The sequence below is a fragment of the Musa acuminata genome, chromosome BXJ1-3, assembly GCF_036884655.1.
Source record: "Musa acuminata AAA Group cultivar baxijiao chromosome BXJ1-3, Cavendish_Baxijiao_AAA, whole genome shotgun sequence".
NCBI lineage: Eukaryota > Viridiplantae > Streptophyta > Magnoliopsida > Zingiberales > Musaceae > Musa > Musa acuminata.
The window spans coordinates 40,835,145-40,860,837 of record NC_088329.1 but is presented as its reverse complement, the minus strand read 5'-3'; the positions used below and the strand labels follow the sequence as shown (position 1 = coordinate 40,860,837).

Genomic DNA, 25,693 nt, shown 5'->3' with positions numbered 1-25,693 from the left:
AAATGGAAGGCTCGGTTCAAATAAATCGGACCGGTTTCCGAACCAAACGGGTCGGTCAGATCATGGCTCCCAATAACTCGGTTCATATCACGTGAGAAGTGTAAAGTTGCACGTGCTCTTACTAGGGTTGGCGTTTCTATATCAGCTCTTAATCGCCTTCTGCATTGCCGCAGCTTTGCTTCGCTTTCGTCTTCTTGCAGGTACTCCTCCAGGTCAAGAGTTACGCTTCGATTCCGCTTGAGTTAGTTCCAAAGATTCGAACTTTCTGTATGATTTGAAGGCGGCATGTTTTATTTCTCCCGATTTTTTTTGCGGTTTATGTTCACCTGTGAACTGGGTCGCCCTTTTTTCTATCAGTTCAAGCGTTGCCCGATGATTCAACTATGATTCGTTGCTTTTGATGCTCTGCTGTTGTCCTTGTCGTTTTTTATGAAGTAGAAGTTCAACAATCGTAACTTTAGGCGACTTATATTTGAATTTGTTTTATGTTATTGGAGTACTTTCTCTCGAAAGTGTTGCCGATTTTGGATTTTTTGGGTCTAAAATCGTGTTTGCTTATTTTTTCTTGCGTGCAATCATAATTTTGATGTATGGCAGTCACATGGTCAATCGGAATTACTTTCCCTGACATATATTTGTATTTTAGGTGATCTTTCCATCGTTCTGTACATCTATAGGCAAGCGAATCCACTCACAAAATGCAGAACGAAGCTGGTGAGATGACCGATCTGTACATCCCGAGGAAATGGTAAACATCTCCCAACTCAATTAGGGGCTTCTGTCTTCTATGTACTGTTCTGTCATTGACCTTGATATAATGTCTTTGATGCTCAATCTCCGTGATGTTGCTGTTGTAGTTCTGCTACGAACAGGCTCATTACTGCTAAGGACCACGCGTCGGTCCAGATTAATATCGGGCATTTGGATGAGAGTGGCGTGTACACGGGCCAGTTCACCACATTTGCACTTTCTGGATTTATCCGGGCTCAGGTCTGTCTTCTCTCGTTGAGGTTTCTGGTGTCAGTATGTATGCTTTCTGGAATCATATGTTGCTTATGTGATAATTGATACGGTGCCGTTTTGCTAAGAAAAAATGTTAGGCTATTCGTACTCCTTCCCACTAAACATCTGTGCTTGCTGTTTGTTATAATGGTCACATTATCGTGACTAGTAGTAGGCTCAATTGTTTACTTTATTTCTTGCATTTTACATGTTATGTTCTACTGGGAAATGCTGAAGAATATGGATTTAATGTTATAAATTGTTCAAATTAAGAATTTCTTTTCAAAAGATTTATTTGAAAAGGTGTTTTCTTTTATTTTTGGTAGTTATTTTTCAAAGGTTGTGTCTTTTGAGAAAATAGTTATAATTTTCAATGGTTGTGTCTTTTGAGAAAATAGTTAATTTTCAAAGGTTGTGTCTTTTGAGAAAATATCTATAAATAGCTATTTGGGGGTAAATTACCAAGACAACTCTTTCATGCTCTTCTTCTTTACTCTCCAAGTGATTGAGTTAGACATTCTCCAATTCCTTTCTGAAGATTCTTTATTGTTTGCTCAATACAGATCTTCTAAAGGCTTGTCATATCCACTAAAACTATTTGCATCAAACCCAGAGCAATCTTATTGAGAAGAGGGTGCAAATATCGTTTTTAGGAAAGTGTTTATACACGTTTCAAGCCTAAATATCTTTCCTAAAGTATTCTTGATCTTGTGTTTGTTATTTGTTTCCATAGTGGGTTTTTTCCTCTTCTTTGTCGTACCTCTTTTCTCCAACAATCTAAAAACGATATCTTGTGAGTTTATTCAAATTCACTATGGAGGCTACAAATACCATCAAATTATTGAATCAAGATTTTGTTCGTTTGGATCGTTTTGATGGAACGAATTTTACCCGTTGGCAAGACAAGATGAAGTTTATGTTGACTGCTTTGAAGATCTTCTATGTGCTTGATCCAAATCTTCAACCAATTCCTGATCCAACCGACGATGACACCGATGAAATCAAGGCTGAACAAAAGAAAAGAAATGAAGATGAAGTTATGTGTAGAGGACACATTCTCAATGCTCTTTCGGACCGGCTTTATGATCTTTATACGGTGGAACCATCTGCAAAAGCAATTTGGAATGCTTTGGAATTCAAATATCATGCCGAGGAAGAAGGTACAAAGAAATTTTTAATTTCTAAATATTTTGATTACAAGTTTGTGGATGACAAGCCAATCTTGGCACAAGTACATGAGTTGCAAGTCATTGTTAATCAATTGAAGGCTGAAAAAATTGAACTTCCTGAACCTTTTCAAGTAGGGGCTGTAATAGCCAAGTTGCCTCCATCTTGGAAAGGGTATAGGAAGAAGATTTTGCATGACTCCAAGGATATTACTTTGGAGCAAATTCAAAAACATCTTCGAATCGAGGAGGAATCGAGGATGAGAGATAAGAGTGAGAACTCTTTTTGCAATATAAAAGCAAATGTTGTGAATCAGCCTAAGAATTCCAACAAAAGCAAACAAAACAAGGAGAATCATTTTGGCCCCAAAAGGGATCAAAGAAAATTTAAGAAGCCACAGAGTGGAGGCTGTTTTGTTTGTGGAAAACCTGGTCATTTTGCTAGGGATTGCAGATTTAAAAAAGGCCAGAAACCAAAAGTCAACTCCGTTGAGGGAGATGATAATATAATCGCTACGGTGAGCGAAGTGAATGCCATATTTGGCAAGGTTTCTGGTTGGTGGTACGATACTTGTGCTACCGTCCATGTTTGCTATGATAAGGGACTCTTCAAGACTTACAAAGAAGTCACAGAAGGGCAAGAGATTCAAATGGGAAATGAAGTTCGTTCTAAGGTGATTGGCAAGGGAAATGTGGAACTCACTTTCGCTTCAGGTAAGAAAGTCACTCTTACTAATGTTCTTCATGTACCGGATATGAGTAGAAATTTAGTGAGTGGGAATCTCCTTAGCAAACCTGGAATTAAATCTGTATTTGAATCCGGGAAGTTAATTCTATCCCGTAATGGAACTTTTGTTGGAAAAGGCTATTCCGCTGAGGGAATGGTCAAATTATCTATTGTTGACAATGATTCTAAAGTTAATAAAGATGTTGCTTCTATTTATATTGTTGATTCTTATTCATTATGGCATGATAGATTAGCACATATTGGAATTAGCATGATTAGAAGAATGGTTAAGTGTGGCTTAATAAATTGTCATTTTGATGATCTTAATAAATGTGAAATTTGTGTTAAATCAAAGATGATGAAGAAACCATTCAAAAGTGTTGAAAGATATACTAATTTGTTAGATTTAATACAATATATGTGAATTAAATGGCATATTAACGAGAGGAGGTAATAGATATTTTATTACTTTTATAGATGATATGTCTAGATTCACATATGTGTACTTATTGAAACATAAAAATGATGCTTTTAATGCTTTTAAAGCATATAAAGCAGAAGTTGAAAATCAATTGGGGAAGAAAATTAAAGCTTTAAGAAGTGATAGAGGAGGAGAATACTTTCCTAATGAATTTAACTTGTTTTGTGAACAACATGGCATAATTCATGAATGTTCAGCACCTAGAACACCTGAGCAAAATGGATTAGCAGAAAGGAAAAATAGAACTTATCTAGAGATGATTAATGCTATGTTGTTGCATGCTAAATTATCTTATAATTTGTGGAGAGAAGCTTTATTGGCTGCATGTCATATCTTAAATAGAATTCCCTCTAAAAAGAATAAGATCTCTCCATATGAGTTATGGAAAGGAAGACAACCTAACATTGGTTATTTTAAAGTGTGGGGGTGTCTTGTATATTATAAGAATAATGATCCTCAAAGGACAAAATTGGGACCTAGAGGAATTAAATGTGCATTTATAGGCTATGCCTCAAATAGCAAAGCATATAGACTTCTTAATTTAGAGTCTAATATCATAATAGAATCTCGAGATGTGGAGTTCTTTGAACATTTATTGACTTCTAGTAATAATGTTCATCCTCCAACTAGTGAAGAGTCACTAGCGAAGAAATCTCAAAAGATTGGTGAGCAACCTAAAATTCCTTTGATTGAACATCAATCAAGTTCACAAGAGGTTGGAGAGCAATCTTACGAATTAAGGAGAAGTACTCGTGTACGAAAAGCAAAAACATTAAAATCGGATGAGATTGATTCTCAAAGTATTTCTTTTTATCTTGTAGAAGGAACTAATGAGAGAGTATTAAAAACAATTCCTCTTGTTTTACAAGTGGAAGATGATCCTAAAACATTTAAAGAAGCTATGGCTTCTCGTGATGCTGCTTTTTGGAAAGATGCTATTAATGATGAGATGGATTCTATTATGTCAAATCATACTTGGGAACTTGTCGATTTACCTTTTGCCTCAAAACCTATTAGTTGTAGATGGATATTTTGTAGGAAGTATCATACAAATGGTACTCTCCAAACGTTCAAAGCAAGGTTAGTTGCTAAAGGATTTCGACAAAAGGAATGAATATATTATTTTGACACATATGCTCCTGTGGCTAGGATCACATCTATTAGAATTATTTTTGCTTTAGCATCAATTTTTGATCTTTATGTTCATCAAATGGATGTCAAAATGATATTTCTAAATGGAGACCTCGATGAGGAGGTTTATATGGAACAACCCGAAGGTTTTGTTCTACCGAGAAATGAACATAAAGTGTGTAAACTTATTAAATCATTGTATGATTTAAAGTAGGCTCCAAAACAATGGCATGAGAAATTTGATGCAATAATTCTTTCTAATGGATTTGTTCATAATATTGCAGATAAATGTGTTTATCTCAAAACTTGTGATGACTATATGGTGATAGTTTGCCTTTATGTTGATGATATGCTAATAGTGAGCAACAACATAAAAGGTATTGAAGAAACAAAGAGGTTTCTATCTTCAACATTTAAGATGAAAGATCTTGGGCAAGTTGATACTATACTAGGTATCAAGGTAAAAAGAAATAGTGGGGGATATGTTTTGAGTCAAACTCATTACATAGAGAAAGTATTGGAGAAATTCAGTCACTTAAAAATCAAAGAAGCAAATACCCCATTTGACCCAAGTATCAAATTAGTCAAGAATGTTGGAAGAACAGTGGCTCAATTAGAATATTCAAGTGCTATAGGAAGTCTTATGTATGCAACGCAGTGCACAAGACCTAATATAGCATTTGCAGTTAGTAAATTGAGTAGATTTACTAGCAATCCAAATGTAGAGCATTGGAAGGCTATTGAAAGAGTTCTTGGGTACCTTAAACGAACCAAAGATTATGGCCTACAATACTCAAAATTTCCTGCTATTTTAGAAGGATATACTGACGCAAGTTGGATATCGAGTTTTGGAGATAACAAATCCACTACTGGTTGGGTGTTCACCTTGGGAGGTGGCGCTGTTTCTTGGAAGAGCAAGAAACAAACGTGTATAACTCACTCAACTATGGAATCGGAATTTGTTGCTCTAGCAGATGCAGGAAAGGAGGCTGAATGGTTGAGGGACTTTCTATTAGAAATTCCATTGACTTCTAAGAGTGTGAATTCAATTTCTATACTTTGTGATAGTCAAGCCACTTTAGCTCGTGCATATAGTGAAATATATAATGAAAAGTCAAGACATATAAGTCTTAGACATGATTATGTGAGGAAATTAATCAAGAGTGGGATTATTTCACTCACATTTGTGAAAACAAGTGAGAATTTGGCTGATCCATTCACCAAACCTCTTACAAGAGAAGTTGTAAGATCAACATCAAAATGGATGGGGCTAAAACTCCTTGAATAAAAGATCCACCAATGATAGCAACCCTACTCAACATTATGAAATGAGTAATGAAGAGTTCAAAGGGTAAGAACAAGTCATTGATATGTGGAGTGGTTCAGCACTTTGAAATATTTTATGAGTCCCATCTAAAGATGTTAAAGTGCTGGTTGTCACCGAATGAGGGTTGAGTTAATTATACTCTTAATGAAGTTCAGTCAAGTTAGGACAAGTATCTCAAAGAGTGACAAAGATACTATAAGAACTTCACCTATATGAACTTAGAAGTGGTGCCGCTTCGATTGAGAGTTGGAGTTTCTCTCATAAAAGTTCATGAACTTGGATGAGCCCAAGGCCATATTAGGGCTAAGCGAGATTTTATGAGGAATACAAGAATGTTGTATTTATGTGTGTGGTATCACTGGTGTTGTCATGAGGAATAACAAATTCAAAGCTTTTATGCTATTTGGGATTTCGACTTCACTTTGTGATGCTTACACTAAGGTAATATTCAAATCGAAAGATATATTACTTTATTCATAAATACTATTTAATCACTTGGAGAAAATTTTAAATTTGAACAAGTGGGGGATTGTTATAAATTGTTCAAATTAAGAATTTCTTTTCAAAAGATTTATTTGAAAAGGTGTTTTCTTTTATTTTTGGTAGTTATTTTTCAAAGGTTGTGTCTTTTGAGAAAATAGTTATAATTTTCAATGGTTGTGTCTTTTGAGAAAATAGTTAATTTTCAAAGGTTGTGTCTTTTGAGAAAATATCTATAAATAGCTATTTGGGGGTAAATTACCAAGACAACTCTTTCATGCTCTTCTTCTTTACTCTCCAAGTGATTGAGTTAGACATTCTCCAATTCCTTTCTGAAGATTCTTTATTGTTTGCTCAATACAGATCTTCTAAAGGCTTGTCATATCCACTAAAACTATTTGCATCAAACCCAGAGCAATCTTATTGAGAAGAGGGTGCAAATATCGTTTTTAGGAAAGTGTTTATACACGTTTCAAGCCTAAATATCTTTCCTAAAGTATTCTTGATCTTGTGTTTGTTATTTGTTTCCATAGTGGGTTTTTTCCTCTTCTTTGTCGTACCTCTTTTCTCCAACATTTAATTCCTCCACATCTTTTCCACCTTTAAACACCTAAAATCCTGAAAATAATTTTGCCTTTTTTCATAATTAAGAGAAAGAGATTCATTATTTGTTTTTCGTCTAAATTTAATTACAAGAAGAAATAGCATGTACCAACATAAATATAAGATCAATGGTTTTTCATTTTGAAAAATGTAAGACAAAATAAAAAAATTGTTATCTTAATTTTTATTACATGGAATTGTAATGTTTTGACTATTTTTTTAGTTGATCTTGTGACATACAATCTGTATTTTGTAAAGTTGTGGATTCTCGGGATCTCTGTTTTATAGCATACGCAACAGATCTATATTCGAAAAAGAAGACAATTTTAAAAAAATAAAACTGAACAGGGGATGAGTTCCACAAAACCTACATAGAAGCTTTAAATTTATTAATGATTCTACTGCCTCATCTTACTTTCATCACTTGTACCTAATTTAAGAAAAGTAAACGAAAATTGGGAGGCAGGAATTGCCTTACGGGAGAGCTTTTGCCACCTGAAAATTTGCCATAGAGATACATTATTTTTTATTGAACTGGGGGTTGATGGTGTGTTCATGATCTTCTTTTCGTTGCAGTTGGAGGATTCATTGGATATTCATTTCTTCCTCTTTTTTAGCACTTGTACCTTTAGTACTGAACCTCATCTCAGGATTTTTTTTCTGCTGATTCTGAATAATTCGAGAAACACTGGAGAAATCAGGAACTTGCATGAAGATTGATCGATGCATGTCAGAACTGGCTTGTTTATACATACTGCATAAATCATCAGAAGAAAGAAAGCTCATTTTTTTCTTGTGACAGTTTATAATTATTGCTATCATGTCATTGTGATGTTTGTGTTTGTTCTGAAACTTCTGGTGCTCTGTAATGGAGATATGTATCTGAGTTGGTCCAAGCAATATTTATCTTTGGATGAACAGTTTGATGGAAACTGAACAATCATTATTGGAAGAAGCATGTTACTATCAAAAGATTTCGGTAAATTTAATTCCAACATAGAAAACAATAAAAATGATTCTTAGCTTAATCCTTAGTCACACTTTTGGTGTAGCTGGAAGTTACTTGTTCCTGAATTGTATTACTCTTGTTGTTTAAATTCTGCTAATTGCTTGATGTACTTAAGCTTATGACAAAACTTAGCTCTTGTACTTGTGCGAATCTTATTTTGCCTTTGGCCTCTTGTACAGGGTGATGCTGATAGTTCTCTGGATAGGCTTTGGCAGAAGAAGAAAGCTGAAGTCAGACAACAGTAGAAATCACTTGTGACAGGGAAAATTCTATATGTTTGATCCGAGTGATGAAGTTACTTTAGTTTCTGATGACATTTTAGTCCCCGATTAGATGCTTTAATTGTATTTGACTGGATTGAGCTATTATTTCTGTTCAGGTTTTTCCAGCATTGTCATTCAGTAGCTTGCTATTGATTCTTTTTCTTTCATTGATCTTTGATATGGTTAATGAGGCTCAGAATCACCTCAAGTGGCAAGTTTGAGTCTGATTTTGACATCATGCCTAACTTGGTTTCTTCTTGACATGGTCTGATTCAAAAATCCTTGAATTCAACTATTTGAGTCTAATGTAGTCAACTCATCTTAGTATTATTGTTATATTATAATTATTATATCTCTAATTATATACATGATCATTATCACTTTCTTCTACCGAAACATAATTCAAATCTTCTTATTCATGATCCAAGGGTCGATCACACGTGCACGAATCTCAAGTTCTGCCGACGATGGAGCATAGGAGGGTATCAAACATGGGTTGTCTTGCTGTGAGTTCAAATCGACATGGATAATATCCATGTACGTGTCAACATGTAATAAAGAGAGAAACTAATAAATCATCAATGTATAAGGATATTTTTACGTGTATAAGAATATATAATTAGCCCATTTGGCAACGAACTAATTTGATGTTTATATCTTAAACAAAGATATAATATTTATTTAAAAAAGTATTCATTTTTTAAAATTTCTGATAATTTTTTTAATAATGATATTATCTTTTGCAGCCACTGCCTTCACTAAGCACCATCGTGGAATCCGATTAACTCTCATCAAATTTATTCTTACTATCATTATCGAACCCCTCTTATCGTTCTCATATGTAGCATAGATAATTGTTGGCTGTTGTCATCTTAACTTTTCTTTTTTTTGTCTTATTGAACCCTTTTGTCTTTGCGCCTATAGCTTTTTTCGCCTGTGCCTTCTTTGCTGACTATGAGCAAGAACGATGAGAGTGAGACGCATAAGGGGGAGTTCGACTGAAAACCAACATGAGATGTACGAAGAAAAGAGATAGATCTGATAAGGCAGAGAGTAGGGGCTAACAATTGCATGTGTCGGGAAGTGAGAACAATGAGAGGCCAATGGGGGGACTAACGGCGGATAAAATAATATTTTAATCCAAGAAAAGATGCCACGTTAGAATCGCAAAAATAGGGAGTGTTTTTCAAGAATTTCGTTTATTGATTAACCCGGGTCGGACCGGACCGGACCAGACCAGACCAAACCTGATCTCCAAATAAGGGTACAGTGGTCATTGCGGAAAGACACGTTTAAGTAGCGATCGCGAGTCCGCGCTAGGGTTTCTCTCTCGGCTTCGGTACTTTAAAGGCCCCCCTCGACGCTTCCGAGTTCTCGAGGAGGAGGCGCGCAAACAGGAGGCCGACATCCGAAAAAGATGGTTCGTCTCTACTCAACCCAAGTTTCTGATGCCTGCCTCTTCTCTTTCTTTGTTTCTCTTGGTTATCGCGTCTCGATTAGTTGCTTGCTCCTGTTGGCGTGCGCATCGAGCCTATGGTTTAGATTGTTCGTTCGTGGATGATCGTATAACCCATTGTTTTTTCGGCTTTCTTACCTCTTAATCGTCTCTTGCTGTGGAAGAAAGTCGATCTTTTTAATGATCGGTATGTTTCTTCCTCCTAGTTTTCATGTAGCGAACGAGATGGGTTAGGTTTGATTTTTCATTACATAAGCGAAGATTATGACACGCGACCATCGGCAACGATCAGATGAGCAAAATTATCATAAGTTGAAGATATCAAAGATCCATAGCATAGCAAAATTGTCATGGTGTCTGAGAGCATGGCTTCGTCAGCTCTTTTTATGTTTTGGTTTAGTTGCAAGTTGGTAGCTTTGTTTTATCTTCTGTTGCTTCTTATCATTCTGATATAATGCAAAGATAGTACCTGATGAAAAATCAAATCTTGGATGGTTTCTCAAGTTTCCAGCTACCTATCTCGTTTTGATTACTATACGTGAAGATGCTAAATGTAGTTCTTGGAAATATAGAAGTTATCTGTGGATGTTTATGCTGTCTTCTTCCCTTTGCTTTTTTTTTTTTCCATGTGGTCTTCTGAAGGCAAGAAATATCAGTTCGATTGTTCTATGAGACCACTATTTCATTCTTATAGTTGTCAATATCTGTGTGAGCTCCTGATGCACTAAAATTTTCAGAACCATACTACTTGGTTATATCTGCCATCTTGTTCATCATCTGTTATAGATCACTCTTTTTTGCTTGCTTGACTTGTTGTTTCCTCTTTAGGCCAGGGGATTAAAGAAACATCTAAAGAGGCTCAATGCCCCCAAGCATTGGATGCTGGACAAGCTTGGTGGAGCCTTTGTGAGTCGAAATATTTACTTTCTTATACTATCTGTTGCACCTTTTTTTAGTTGTTTCAACTGTTGTTTTGATGACTAAATTTGGTTACCTATTAGGCTCCCAAACCATCATCTGGCCCTCATAAAGCCAGGGAATGCTTGCCCTTGATTCTTATATTAAGAAACAAACTGAAATACGCACTTACGTATCGTGAAGTCATTGCTATTCTGATGCAACGTCATGTAATGGTGGATGGAAAAGTCAGGACTGACAAAACTTACCCAGCTGGTTTCATGGGTATGCAATTCACCCTCGTTTGATGAGACATGCTTAGTTTTTTTTTTTCGGTGACTTGATTTTATACCAAAATTGTGAAATGCCTAAATTAATTTTGGTTATATGCAACTGCCTCTATGCATATATGTATGCATATACATGTATTTCAGGGACTAAATTTGATTTTGTTACATGGCATTATATTTGCAGATGTTGTCTCAATTCCCAAGACAAATGAAAACTTCCGCCTCCTGTATGACACCAAGGGACGCTTCCGTCTCCATTCGATAAGGGATGAAGAGGCAAAGGTATTTAGAAACTGTTTCTTTAGATGGTCATTTTTTTGTTTTACTTGCTTCAAAATACTGATGATGTTTGATTATTGGTTATCAAGTTTTGGATTGATTAAGCTTTCAACTAGATGAGAAAATCTGTCTAGGATTAGTCATGCCGTCTCATTAGCTCCTCTGGTGTTGTTACATTATTATAATAATCACATTTGCTAATATTTTGAAGATCCATGCATATAGTGAAATGCTGAATGTTTTTGTTCAATAACTACTAAAACACAATGAACATTAGCAGCAGTGCTATGCAGGTAAAAACATTGTCATGTTCTATGGATGGACAATGTCTTCAGAGAAGCGAATATGTGATCATTTGTGTTGATTATTGCCTCTTTCATGATGATAAAAAGGTTTTTTTTTCCCTTTACAGTTCAAGCTCTGCAAGGTTCGCTCTGTCCAGTTTGGACAGAAGGGCATCCCCTATTTAAACACCTACGATGGTCGTACCATTCGCTACCCCGACCCTCTCATCAAGGCCAATGACACCATCAAGCTTGATCTGGAAACCAACAAGATTGTAGACTTCATCAAGTTCGATGTCGGAAATGTTGTGATGGTGACGGGCGGAAGAAACACCGGTCGTGTTGGCGTGATTAAGAACAGGGAGAAGCACAAGGGGAGTTTTGAGACCATCCACATCCAAGATGCTACTGGGCATGAGTTTGCGACTCGCTTGGGCAATGTCTTCACCATCGGTAAGGCGACTAAGCCATGGGTGTCTCTTCCCAAGGGCAAGGGTATCAAGCTCAGCATCATTGAGGAGGCAAGAAAGCGCTTGGCTGCTGCTAATGCAACTGCCACGGCTTAATCCTATGCTCTGCACCCATCAGAATCTTGTTCTTGGATCTTTGATGGACGTGGGCTTTGATTTTAGCTCTCTGTTACTTGCATTTCAATTTTGCTTTGGAGATTTTGAGTAGAAGATACAATTCTTATCATAATTCTGACATGTAGTTTCCTGATGAGGGTTTTCTTGAAGTTCACCACCCTGTTCTTACTGCCGGATCTTGGCATTTTTATTTGGCATAATCAAAGAACTAGTTGAATTATAAATTTATTTCTATTTGGTCTCCTCAAGAATTAGTTGTGTCATGATCATCATTTGGTGAAAGCTCACGAAACAAAGTGGTGTGATGCTCTTTAGAAACCATTTTCCTGTTATTTCTTGATTCTGGTGCAACAGATGGCAGATATTAGAAATAACAGGACTTGCATCTCAACAAACTATAATGTGATTTACGATTACATCATTAAGAAGGTAAATATAAATGAAGAGACTAACTAAGCTTAATATTGCTAACGAATGGACTTTTACGAGATCGGATCATTATAAATTGACTTATTTTTGTTTACTTATTTATCAATCAAGTTTTTAATATATATTATTTTTAAATTAAAATGTAAATTGATTAAAAATATTATAATACTAATTAATCCTTCTCTTTTAGTATCATTAGTTTTTTAATCGATTAAAAATAGTATATCACTAATTCACCTCTTCTTCTATGATTAACATCCTAATAGGTTTATTATGCATTTGCAGCTTCCTTACCTACTGATATCTTTGGTTCTGCTTTTGGCAATTATCGCATCACCTCTGCTACAGGACAGTTATCGACACGAATAACTCCTTTACCCCTAAAACGCCTGAGGCGAATGGCACGATGACTCAGTCACACAGCACAGGGAGCTTCTCCTCACCCTAAATTAGAATACGATGATTCGTCCGATGCAAGGTGGCAGCTTTGCGCCGAGGGACGAAGGGGGCGGCGGTATTAGAGCCGAGGGTGGATGTTCCTGTAATACCGATTCCCCGCCGATGGCTGAAGCACTTGCGGTGCTGGGTGGGCTCAAACAAGCCGCCCGACTCAACCTCTTCTCCCTTGTAGTCTGGGCTGATTCCCTTCCGCTAGTCCAGCACATCAACTCAGATCACTCTTTTGGGACATTCAAGCTCTTTCGCTAGTCCTGTAGCTTTTGCCAGTTTGGTGTTTGCTCCCCCAAAAAACTTATTTTCGATGTATCCAACAAGTTTCTGTACGAAATTTCATCCTTCTTGTGCAGTTGTGTGATGATGTTATGTTTTCTTGTCGGCAATCTGGGTCCTTTTCCCCTCATGTTCTTGTTCTCTTTGATGATTTCTTCCTCTATTGTACTCTTTCGATGATGAAGTATTGCGAGATTAAATGGTTTCATCAATGAAGTTTTAGAATCAAGTTAAACCAACCGCGCATCTGGTGTAGTGGTATCATAGTACCCTCCCACGGTGCTGACCGGGGTTCGATTCCCCGGATGCGCATTTCTTTGTTAACTATAAATAAAAACGAATACATTTTGACATACTTTAGGGGGGCTTTTATATTACTACAAGAAAAACTACATCCATTTACCAAATATTAAAAGGTCAAAATCTTTTCCGATATATCAATTCATTTAATTAAAATTTAAAATATCATTAGATATATTTTTGTACTTTTGGCTTCTTATATTACTTTAGATATTGTTTGGGTAAACTATCTTGAGTCGTGGCCTCGGGGTCGACGCGGCTCGGTTCGGGTCCGGATGACAGGGGGTTCCTCGGAACTGCTGAGGACGCTGGCCCGGTTGGTTCGGTCGTAGAGGTGGGTCGTCGTTTCCTCCGGGAAGGGGCTCCTCCCCTCGTGGGTCCGGAGAGAATCACCTCGTCTTCGTTCCTATGCACAAGTCGGGTCGTGGTGCTTGACCCGACCCCTTCGATGATCAAGTTAGTGAATAGTCGTAGGAGGTTTGTTTCCTCCCTTTCTTGTTTAGAACGTGGGGGTATTTATAGGAAAGTTTGGTGTTACCAGGTGTGCCTGCCCGCAGGGAGCAGGATCGTACCTCTGACGGCGTCTGATATCGCCGTTGGCGTGGCGTGAGGGATAGAGCCTGAGGAGTCGTTAATGAGCCTCGGTTGGTGTTTCAGCCCGTGTTTGCCAGGTGCTGTCAGCCCGACAAAGACGTGGGGCGTCAACTGATGTCACGTAAGTCTTATCATAATTATCTCCCTCATCAGATATATTTTTAAATTTTAAATATATCAGTTGATAATGTACCGGAATTATTTATCAAAGAAAAAAAATTTAAAATTTAAAATTTAAAATCTCATCCGATATATTTGAACGAATTATTATTTCATATTTTACAGAAAAAATAATGTTGAAGTGGACTACATTGTGGTGGTGTTTCTCTCTTCTTACTGTGGTTGTTTGGAACATATTATTAGCATTTGGAGTACCTTTTGGGGAAGCAAACAGTGAAGCAAAATCTCCAACTCAACGTCAACACCGGCAAGACATGGGATTGTTGTATTATTTTACTGTAACGCCACCGTCAACAGTCACAAGCAAAATGTTCGTGTAAATAACTTTAAGCCGTGGCCTCGGGGTCGACGCGGCTCGGTTCGGATCCGGATGACGGAGAATCTCTCAAGGGGGTTCCTCGGGACTACAGAGGTTTCCGACTCGGGTCAGTTCGGTCGTGGAGGTGGGTCGCCGTTTCCTTCTGGAATGGGCTCCTCGCCAATGCGTTCGGAGAGGGTCACCTCGTCTTCGTCCCTGCACACAGGGGGGTCCCTCCGATGATTAAGTTAGTCCGTGGTTCCCCCTTTTCCCTCTGGTGTTCAGAACGCAAGGATATTTATAGGGGAGTTTAGTATCACCTGACGTGTCTGCTCGCAGGGGGCAGGATCGTATCTTCTGATGACGTCTGACATTGCTGTTGGCGTGACGTGAGGAATCGAGCCTGAGTGATCGTTAATGAGCCTCGGTTGGTGTTCTGGCCCGTGTTTGCTCCCCCAAAAAAATTATTTTCGATGTATCCAGCAAGTTTCTGTACGAAATTTTGTCCTTCTTGTGCAGTTGTGTGATGATGTTATGTTTTCTTGTCGGAAATCTGGGTCCTTTTCCCCTCATATTCTTGTTCTCTTTGATGATTTCTTCCTCTATTATACTCTTTCGATGATTAACTATTGCGAGATTAAATGGATTCATTGATGAAGTAATATTTTAGAATCATCTTAACACAACCGCGCATCTGGTGTAGTGGTATCATAGTACCCTCCCACGGTACTGACCGGGGTTCGATTCCCCGGATGCGCATTTCTTTGGAAACTATAAATGAAACCGAATACTTTTTTACTACCTTAGGCGGCTTCTTATATTACAAGAAAAACTACATCCATTTACCAAATATTAAAATCTATTCCGATACATCAATTCATTTAATTAAAATTTAAAATATCATTAGATATATTTTTGTACTTTTGACTTCTTATATATTTTTTATAAGAAAATTATAGTCTTTTGGCATAAATTTTAAAATTTAAAATCTCATCCGATATATTTGAACGAATTATTATTTCATATTTTACAGAAAAAATAATGTTGAAGTGGACTACATTGTGGTGGTGTTTCTCTCTTCTTACTGTGGTTGTTTGGAGCATATTATTAGCATTTGGAGTACCTTTTGGGGAAGCAAACAGTGAAGCAAAATCTCCAACTCAACGTCAACACCGGCAAGACATGAGATTGTTGTGTTATTTTACTGCAATGCCACCGTCAACAGACACAAGCAAAACAACAAAAAGTCTATAGAAATAACAGTGGAAGCTTTAATCCCCCCACAAGAGTACGACTAAATCCGTCGGACGTTAAACGGAGAAGCTGCATCATCTAAACAAGCAACGCTCCTATAGCTGGTGGTAGGGAACGTAGCCTAGAGACGACTTGACGTTCCTCACGATATCCCTACACCTAAACAGGAGGCTCAGCATTTGGTCGGCGAAGGCCTTGTTCGCGTTCCCTCTTTGCTCGCTGGATCCCGATTCTTCTTCAACCCCATTGAGATTACGTTGCGGACGGGGCGGCGGGAGCACCCTCTCCGCCACGCCGAGGGAGGCAGGTGGCGGAGGAATGTAAGGGCTGTCTGCTCTCGGAGGATACGGTATGAGTGGGCGACTCGAAGACGGTGGCGGAAGAAAACTAACTGACCTGGGAGCCTTGCCGATGACGGGATCTACTGCGGAGGAGGTATCTGCACTGCTACGGACATCGTTGTTGTTGCCGGCGACCACCACTGTCGCAGGCAGTTCAGCCTTACCATCAACAGTGTCCAACATGAATTTTACGCGGGGAGCTTCTCTTCCACCACCGCTCGGTGCTGCCTCGTCGCTGGGCTTCTTTAGAATAGATTTCGGCTGCCCCGCGGGCTTTTGGGTCAGATTCAAAGGAGGCCTCGACGGACCGAATGAGACGCCGACGCCTGCCCCGCTTCCAGGTCTGAGTTGGTTACTCTCGGCGAGGCGCGACTCCGACCTCTGCCCGACAGCATCAGAAGATGGCTCGGGCACCAGCGCGTCGGCGTCGCGGATATAGTAGTAGACCTTCACCTGGCCGAACATCTGGTTGCTCCTTGCGTGGTTGAGTGCGGCTTCGGCGTCCGGCTTGAACTTGTACACCACCTTGCAAGTGTAGGATTTCCAGTACACGCGGGTCCCGGAGAGCTCCAGCGGCCCGAACCGGGCGAACTTTGCCTTCAGGGAAGCCACGGAAGGCAGCGTCGTCCTCAGCGGGAACTTCATCACGAGGGTGGTCGGAGAGGGCAGCCGAGGCGGCGGCGGCGGCGGCTCTTGTTTCTTGACAGGCTCCGCCGCCCTGTCGTTGGGCTTCGCCGGCCCCGCTGACGCAGCCGCAGACGTCGTCGCGGCGACGGGGTCTTTCTGCCCCCGCTGCGGGCCCTCGAGTCCCTTGTGGCCGATGGCTGCCTTCTTTTCACCAGCCAAAGCTTTGAGCTTGTCCAGCTTCTTCTGCCGCTTAGCGCTCATCTCCTCCTGTCGATCAGATGCGGTTCGTTTGCGTCCGGCAACAGTGGGATCATCAGGCCTGAAACTGGCTTTCGGTGGTTTAGAAATGGAGGTCGGCGCCGTCTCCTCGTTCGTCACCTTTGCCGGAGCAACCACAGCACTTCCTGCAACAGGCTCCTGCGGCGGTGGCAAAGCAGCTGATGGTTTAACGGCTGGGACCTCCGGCGCGTCGGCCTCGCTGGCCGGTGGAAGGCCCAAGCTTTTCTGATAGACCAAAGAACGGAAATTGAGGAAGACATGAAGCGCTACCCAGGGGGCATCACGGTCGATCCCATAGAAAGGATATAGCGCTAGCTCTTGCAAGTCGCTCACCAGCTCCGGGAGTTGCAGATCACGTAAGCTCAAGTCGATGTCGGGATGTCGAACAGCCACAGCAGAGGGTTCCGTGGTGGGTGCAACTTCATCTTCCCTTCTCGGCAACTCCGGCTCCATGCTGACGGGCTTGGCCGCTGCTGATCTCCTATAAAGATCCTCAATCGTAGACGCTTTCACATGATCTGGTACGCCGATCTCACTGCTCTGTACCTTCTTTTTCTTCTTCTTCTTTTTCGCCTGGCCGGTGACACCGGATTCAGCAGAGCTACCATCCTCACGCAGGCGCTTCTTGATCTTCTTCCCCTTCATGATTCCACCAACTTGTGAAGGTCGGAGTGCCAACGACCCCGGCCCATACCCGGGTTTAGCATCAGCACTTGAATAAGCAGCGCCGCTGACGGTAGGGTCTAGTTTTCTGTGTGCGATCTCACTCAACTGTCTCGGTGGCTCGGTTTTCAACCTCCCTTCATCGAATACTTGTCTAACAGCGGGTGCGTCCGCGGCCGCCGGTAAGGCTGTCTGCTCCGAGACCGATCCATCTTGAGAAGTTTGCGGTGGCGGCTTCTCATCGGCGGCGCCAGCAGGAGCTCTCTTCTGTAGCACGTAGTCGCCAAGGTTGGAGCCGCCCGGAGCCGAGGCCGGCGGGCACGAGGCATCCTGGAAGACGAGGGTCGGGTGGGCGGGCGTCTGTTGATGCTGCTGAGCAGGGAAGACGTTGTAGTGGTTGCGGTGGGATTGAACGGGCGATGGAACATCCGGCAAAGAGGGCTTCGGGGGGCCAACGCTGGCGCTCGCGGGCTCTCGTTCGTCCCTTCGCTTGAGTACGTACTTGTTCTTCTTGGCTGACGAGACCTTGGCGGCTTTGTGTACGAGCTTATGGGAGGAGCTTTTCTTGTGGCGCAACGGCTCTGGCAGCACCAGTGGACCGCTCAGAGGAGCCGCTGGAAAAGAATCGTAAATAACACAGGTAAGCAGTAATGTGACAGCGATGAGAGAGTAATATGTGACAGATGATACCATAATTAAAAATATTGAATAAAGACATACTGAATGTTTAAACAAATGTAATATGTGACAGATGACAATGTGAAACATCACATGCATCCGAACAACTAAGGTGTAACCCAAGATGGTTAATCCAAGTAACTACAGTCTATATGGTTTTAAAGATGCGGAGAACAAGCAAAGAAACGGGGACAACACAACTTGATGCCAGCATAGAAGAGGGGCCACCTGTGGTTGTGTACCCTGACCGCTACTGCTCGATTGTGCGTGCGATGGGCATGTAAAGATAGATACATGACACCGGAGGAATATGAAACATGAGAAATAAAAAACTTGAACGACCCATGAATGCTGGCGAATGTATCGTGAAAGGTTGCCGACGAAGGCAGCTTTCCCAGACTCTAGCAAAAGAGTCATCATGAACCGGAAAGCAACACTATATGATACGATACATTTCAAATACTCCCTCAATCCTGTGTCCAAGTACATGACATGTTGTGAATCAAATGGGGAAGCAGGGTCTAAATAGGCAGCAGGGGCGGCCTAGGCATGAAGGGCCATTTATGTTGCTGACATGTTATAGATTATTAGAGGATTGTTCAACTGGTACGATGCAAAAAGCCAGTGCACCTTCAACGCTGTTGGTACGATTTCAGAGAGTTAGCAACTAACTGGAAATAAATAATTTTCCAACCTTTTTTAAAGTAAACACGTTAACCTCCAAAACGCCTTCGTACAGCTATTAACCTCTATCGGAACAGATCTAGCCCGTGCTAAACAGGCAAACCACCTACGGCTCTGGTTCAAAATTTCTATTCAAATGACACCTCTCTCTAAATTAGATAGACTGATGCGACAAACAACGCCCAACTCTAACCAGTGAGCCAAGGCACGCCTTGATAAGAGACAGGTGGCCAGCACTGAGATCCTTACTTTATTGCCAATTACCAATAAACCACAAACACACTTCAACTGGTGACAGGGGGGAAACATCAATTATCCTTTACAGAGTACAGCTGCAAGTCATCCACGAGGAAGCGCCACCGACGACAAGAAGTATCAATGCAGATTATTCTCTTGTGAAAAGGTTCGGCAGTTTGGTTCAGATCCCAAAGAAAACGAAGATAAAAGCTAAAATACCGACTTGGTACATGGAAATTGGAATCCATATCCAGATCTACACAAAACATCGTAATAAAGCAGGAGAAGAAATCAAAGTTCCCAGTTTTTCTTTCTCCCCTTTTCCCAACAATAATCCAATCAATCATGTCACTAATATATAAAGCAGGATACTGTTCCAGTCTTTCGAAAAGGTTGGTAAAGGATATCAGAAGTCTAAAAACAAAAACATGGGCAGGCACTATGTAATACGGACGAGAAGTTGGTACCGTGCATCACTTAAAAGATATTGGGTCAACTGGTGCGACACCCACTAATAGAAGAGCCTAAATAACTCCTGACTGAAGGCCACCTCAGATTAGACAACAAAACTATGGCAGTCATGACTGCAAATAAATCATTTCAGTTCTTTAAACATAGTTGTCCTTGGATAAGCCATGGTCTTTAAACCCTTTTTTTTTCGATTATTGATGTATCACAATAAATTCTTCGTGTCCCTGTTTCTTGAGTCAGTATTCCTTATGCAACATTTTTCTTACAACTGGGCCTCACCAGTATAATATTGTCCTACTACAGTAAAAGGACCCTAATTACAGAATAAGGTACTTCTATAGATAACACTGATTTCGTCAAATTTTAAACTTAAAATTGCATATTCCAATAACGTGACTAGCAAGAAACCTCTTGTCGATATTTGATCTCCACAACACATCTCATGCCTATACATTTATTGCACTCGATATTAGATGATGAAAACTAATGTGCCAACTTATAGAGACCATACTTATCAATCTAACTAGGCCATACTCAGATAACCACCACAATAATGGATCACTAGAGAATCCTGAATACCGGCATCATCCTTTACATTTATGAAAATTCTGACAAAGACATGTCACAATACCCGAGACCCAGCCTAATCTGTGTCACGTCTCTTACATGTACTGCTCACATACACAATGTATCAGTCTCATGTCTGTCTAAACACGTACCACAAATGAAAACTCTTCACGAATCAGAGATTTAGTAGGGAACTGGCACTGCATACAAGCTACCATTAAATTGTCCTTATCATGGGAGGATTGAAAGCGTAATCACTTTCTACATGAGTAAAGAATAGATCAAATTAGAATAGAATTACTGGATCAAATTAGAATATTGTTGCCAGATGTGACGTGTTCATCTAAAAGTAAAACTGTACTTTAATTAAGTGGAGGCTTGGTAGGATCAATTGCCGAAATAATTATTTAAGTTTGATAGTGGGCCTCGGATGAACCAGTTCCTACTATTTTAAATTAGATTGATCAGATTAACAATATAATAATGTAAAGATCGAACACCATCTCTGACTCCTCTCAACAGATACAACGTCGTCTTAAGAAACATAGGGGTGACCATTAACAAATAGTTGGGGCGAGAGATATGAGCCCACGTCCAATAACAACACTCTAGACGATAAGCATTAGCCAAAGGCAGGCAAGCCTGGACACAAAGGAGGAACAGGGTAATTTGTTGGGTCTCCAGCAATTACCGGAACTAAAAAGCTAGATGACGAATATAAATACTTGGACCCATATAAAACACACACATTAGTCTGTGACATCTTAGATCTGACAGCATTCTATCAAAGTCGGTGACTTCAAAAAGAAACCAATCTGAAACCCATCCAGAAATAGGATTTCTGAACATCATCAACCTATACACTTAAGGTTTTGAATTCAAAAGTTTGCCAGTCTTGTCTAATAATTATAATTTCAGTGGACTTTGGTAAAAGATGTTCACCAGGAACTTTAAGTCAATACGCAGCAAATTTTACATGTTACCATTAAAAGAAAATTATCTGATGGGAATCTTAGAAAAGGATCAATCAGATGCATAAGAACACAACAGCTTGGCGGAGGTTCTGACCACGCAAATGCATCATCAAGTTAGGAAGTGTTAACTGAACTTTAATTTGTGATAGCTAAGTTACATTCATAATTTTGTAGATTTACATCTGCAATTTTAAATCCAGACTTGTCATTTGTGAAAACCTCTTTTTTCCCAATTCCAGGATATACAAAACTAATACTATCAATGTCTTACGTAGTGATAAGTAAACTGCATCCATAAAAAAAGAAGAAAAACTATTTCAAAACAATATCACGAAGAAAATCAGTTTATAAAATATCATTGTTATGCAATCTCAAACTCATCATGTTATAGAAAAATAAAAGGTAGAGAGTTCTAGTAGTTCCAAAATCACCAGATTAATAATAAATCATTACAAACTGTATTGTGCTGTCAAACAAAGGCCGAACCATATTCACGGGATCAGATGTGTCAATGCAGCACACATGGTCTATACAAAAACTAGAGTAGCATAATGCAGATAATGCATTAACTCAAATATCAAAGAGACAAATTCTAGTCAACAACAATAAAATCATGCTGGCATGGTAAATTTGCAACATTTATGCAGCAATAATTTTTATGCGTATGTAAAAACAGAAATTTAGTAACTCATCCTACAATAGTTATAACGTATTGAAGTAAACAGAAGTGGAGAGATTGGACCTTTAATCAGAAAATGAAGCACAAAACTTTTCTGACTTGAGAAAATATTCAAATAAAATTCCTTCTTTATTACTTTGGCTTTTTACTGGTTTGCTCGTCCAAAGGACATGGAGCATTATTTACAGAAAACCAATTTGATAGGCATGGGTTTAATAGAAAAATTAAGATATACAGTATTATGTAAAATGACATAAATCAAGTATGATCAAAGAATATGGAAGCAATGAAGAAAAAAGTGTGAGATTAACTTGCTTCAACAAATTAGCAGAAAGGAGTAAAATGAGGCAACAACCACATGGACTATGTTCACCATGGGATCCCCATACCAGCTATATCTAAATCCAAAAGAAAGCTCTAGCTTGACTTGTGTAGAGCCTAAGATAGTAATTAACCCTAAAACGGACATTATTGACAATCAGAATATACAAGCTACTTTCAATCCTAATTTGGTTTTCACACCTCTTTTGCATCCTTACATTCAAAAAATTATGAAGTATATATCTACTTTGAATCTGAAATCTACATAATTGACAATAAGTTCAGGAAAATTACTGTCCTAACATAAAGGGTGTTGCTATAAAACTTTGAACAATGATATCTATCAATATAGGTCATATTACATCAGAGCATCAACCTAATGGCATATGAACATATAGAGAGTTGGATCATAATTGAAACATGATAATGAAAGAAAGTAGAACCAAGTCAAGCATTCCAATGCATCTACTATATTCCAAAACAAAATATACTTAAAAGAACAAATGATAAACAACCTCACAAATAAATTAACTGGTTGGTCAAAGATTGAGTTTACCAGTATTATGCATTTATACAAATTTAAATACAAATCATATCCCAGTGGCAACATAAAAGCACAACATAAAGGCATGCAGTGATTAATACCTCGGGGGGCAAATCTTTCGAGCTGATCTGGCATAGCCCCAGTGCGTCGAGATGGGCGCACTGGCTCCACACCAAATGCCTGTGCATATGTCTCATCAAACTCCTCAAACACTGCTCTCCGGTAAGCAAGCATCATCGCAACATTTCTCATCCGATCTATGCAAGCAGGGTCATCTGCTAAAGGACTCGTAGCTGTTTGTTGCAGAAAGGAGAGCGCCATGCCAGGTACAAACTTGTCTCTCGCGCTATTGACTTGCTTTAATGAGTAAATTCCCCCGAGCTCAAACCCTGGAACATCAACATAAAAATATCCGGGTACACGAGCAGGCTGGAAATTGAATGGGTTTCGGCAGTAGCAGGTCAGAGCAAGAGCCTCTCTCCGGCTTGCCTCATCAACTGCCTCTTCGACAGCCTTGACAAAGGGCCGCAAGGTGGTCTGCTTAGACTTCTCCTCGTAGTGGGGATCGAAAGGGACAAGCTCAGCAGGTTCAAACCATCCGTAGCTACTGTCCCCGAAGAAGGCCACCAAAAAATGGCCTTCTTTTTTCGTCCTCCTGACAGAAGCTGAAGCAAACGCTTCGTTGAAGATATGACCAGGCCACCACGGGTGCGATTTTACCTTCCCCCACACCATGTCACCCAGCTCGAACCCATTCATCCAGTTTCCAACAGCCCCTTGGAGAATCGTAGCACCATTCGAGACCGAAACCTCATCCGACAGCAAGCCCTCATCGAAATCACTACCTCCCTCCGGATCTGCCATCACGAGCATCGCTCCAGCACCAGCAGAAGCAGAAACCCCTTCGGCGACATCAGATTCAGGAACCCTAGCCTCATCCATCGCCGCGTCCTCACCTCCGGGAGCGTCCTTGGGAGATCGAGAAAGATCCGCTTCGCCACGCTCGAGAACCATACTATCGACCTCGATTTTTCGCTCCACCGGGTCGAGCTCCATCGGAACCCTAGATTCACGTGAACCACGGCCGACTCCATCAGCCGCCGCCTCATCACCTGCAGGCCCTTCTTGTGGATTTCCCATCCCGAAGGAGGCAGCGGCGGAACCACGGTCGATCTCCCGCTCGCTCATGACAGAGATCATGACGAGAGCGGCGCAGGAAGCACCGAAGCCCTAGGAATCGATCGATCGGCGGCGGCGACGGCGACGGCGTAGACAAACCCTATGCGTCCAAGATCGAAGAGCATACCCTCGATCGACGTAGAAAACGGCCAGAATCGATCACCGGGAAGAAGGAGGCGACAGGAAACCCTAGAGCAAGAGAAAGGAACGGAGAAGGATTGGGAAAGAGTGTGCGACGATGCGCTTCTCACATGACATGGGATCGTATATAGCGTGGCGGTGGGTAAGACCATCAGGGGAAGGCCTGCGGAGCCATCCAACGGTGATAAGGGTCTCTTAAGTTTCGTGGTGACATCATCCAACGGTGATGGAGAGTCCATCACAGTATTGTCTTCCCTGTTACTGAATTTACGGATCCCCCCCTTTGTTGAACATGTTTCGTATTGCATTAATTTACATTAATATTATCTTCCAAAGTTCTTCCAATCAACAAGTAATCCCAAAATGTCTTTTTGAAGGTAATTTTGTGTATATATCCAAGTTTTGATAGAAAAATTTCCCCCCTTAGTCAAAATAATCCTCCCATAATATCTAAGGCTTACTTAAATTAATCATGGATGTCATGATCTAATCCTCCTTCAAGGTAATTATAGTAGACCCATTCATTTTGTATTTTCTAAAAAATATACTGTTGTATATTTACCTTTGAAGTATATAGTTTTGGTCATCAAAATATGAGTAGACCAGAAAATAAAACTGAAAAGGTCAATCTCCTCTTCATGATAATATTTATTTCTACATTATTTTGTTAATCAATTTGTTATCTCATTATTCTCCTTATATTCATTATTAACAGAAAATTCAACAAGCATGTCAATGAAATGCAAAATGATTCAAGTGATTAAAATTTAAAATAAAATTTTGTGAATCAATCTCCACTTCCATCATTGATTTTTTTTTTATCACATTCAATTTTCTCACGGTATAAAAATACTTCTAATGAGGGTAATAATTACGATAAGACTTGCGTGACACCCGCTGACGTCACACTCCCCTGTTAGTCCGACACCGTGTGACTGACATGGGTCGAAACGCCAACCGAGGCCCATTAATGACCGCTCAGGTTCGATTCCACACGCTATGCCGATAGCGATGTCAGACGTCATCAGAAGGTACGATCCTACCCCCCTACGGGCTGGCACATCAGGTAACACCGAACTCCCCTATAAATACCCTTGCATTCTAAACGAAAAGGGGGAGAAAAAAACATAGAAAACAACCCTACTACGATTATTGACTGACTTGATCGTCGGAGGGGTCGGCTCGAGCTCTCTCGTCCCGACCTGTGTGCAGGGACGAAGGCGAAGCGTTTCTCTCCGAGCGCGTTGGCAATGAATCTCTTCCCGAAGGAATCGGCGACCCGTCATCCGGACCCGAACCAAACTGCGTCGGCCCCGAGGTCACGACTAAAAAGTTGTTTACACTAACAACTTAATTGGGTTTCTTTGACATATTAGATGAAAAACAAGATGTTAGAAAATACTTTAAATATTAATGAGTTTATAAGGTCATAAAAGGATGAGTATGAGAGATTGTATATAAATGAGTTTATACTCGAATCAAGTTAACTTCTTAGGATTGATTTATAACTCGAACTTGTAGATCAATTTAGTAGTTTGATCA

General features: G+C 40.1%; 3 protein-coding genes and 2 non-coding genes across 12 annotated transcripts; 4 read left to right on the top strand and 1 right to left on the bottom strand.

Annotated features, from left to right (window-relative positions):
- Positions 1-136: 136 nt before the first annotated feature.
- Positions 137-8,327, top strand: LOC103978967 (small ribosomal subunit protein eS21). Of its 7 annotated transcripts, none has more exons than XM_065138156.1 (5): positions 149-200; positions 647-748; positions 858-990; positions 1,937-2,162; positions 8,106-8,327. In XM_065138156.1, the coding sequence occupies exons 2-5, from the start codon at positions 699-701 to the stop codon at positions 8,108-8,110; spliced, it is 414 nt and encodes a 137-aa protein (XP_064994228.1). In that variant the 5' UTR covers positions 149-200; positions 647-698; the 3' UTR covers positions 8,111-8,327. The 7 variants fall into 7 exon arrangements, with proteins under 7 accessions (XP_009393215.1, XP_064994228.1, XP_064994219.1 ...); XM_065138147.1 differs by having other exon boundaries at positions 159-212; XM_065138168.1 differs by having other exon boundaries at positions 189-219.
- A 1,161-nt stretch (positions 8,328-9,488) lies between these two features.
- LOC135630873 (small ribosomal subunit protein eS4z-like) lies at positions 9,489-12,210 on the top strand. Its single transcript, XM_065138140.1, has 5 exons — positions 9,489-9,609; positions 10,474-10,551; positions 10,647-10,827; positions 11,017-11,114; positions 11,524-12,210. The coding sequence occupies exons 1-5, from the start codon at positions 9,607-9,609 to the stop codon at positions 11,959-11,961; spliced, it is 798 nt and encodes a 265-aa protein (XP_064994212.1). The 5' UTR covers positions 9,489-9,606; the 3' UTR covers positions 11,962-12,210.
- Positions 12,211-13,381: 1,171 nt separating this feature from the next.
- Positions 13,382-13,452, top strand: TRNAG-CCC (transfer RNA glycine (anticodon CCC)). Its single transcript has one exon. It is a non-coding gene; the product is annotated as a tRNA-Gly (tRNA).
- Positions 13,453-15,200: 1,748 nt separating this feature from the next.
- Positions 15,201-15,271, top strand: TRNAG-CCC (transfer RNA glycine (anticodon CCC)). The gene has a single exon. It is a non-coding gene; the product is annotated as a tRNA-Gly (tRNA).
- Positions 15,272-15,691: 420 nt separating this feature from the next.
- LOC135630865 (PWWP domain-containing protein 1-like) lies at positions 15,692-24,267 on the bottom strand. 2 transcript variants are annotated; one of them, XM_065138131.1, is made up of 3 exons: positions 22,933-24,267; positions 17,347-18,290; positions 15,692-17,238 (listed from the first exon to the last, which is right to left on the bottom strand). In XM_065138131.1, exons 1-3 carry the CDS (start codon positions 24,029-24,031, stop codon positions 15,862-15,864), a joined length of 3,420 nt encoding a protein of 1,139 aa, XP_064994203.1. In that variant the 5' UTR covers positions 24,032-24,267; the 3' UTR covers positions 15,692-15,861. The 2 variants fall into 2 exon arrangements, with proteins under 2 accessions (XP_064994203.1, XP_064994198.1); XM_065138126.1 differs by having other exon boundaries at positions 15,692-18,290.
- Between the last annotated feature and the right edge of the window lie 1,426 nt (positions 24,268-25,693).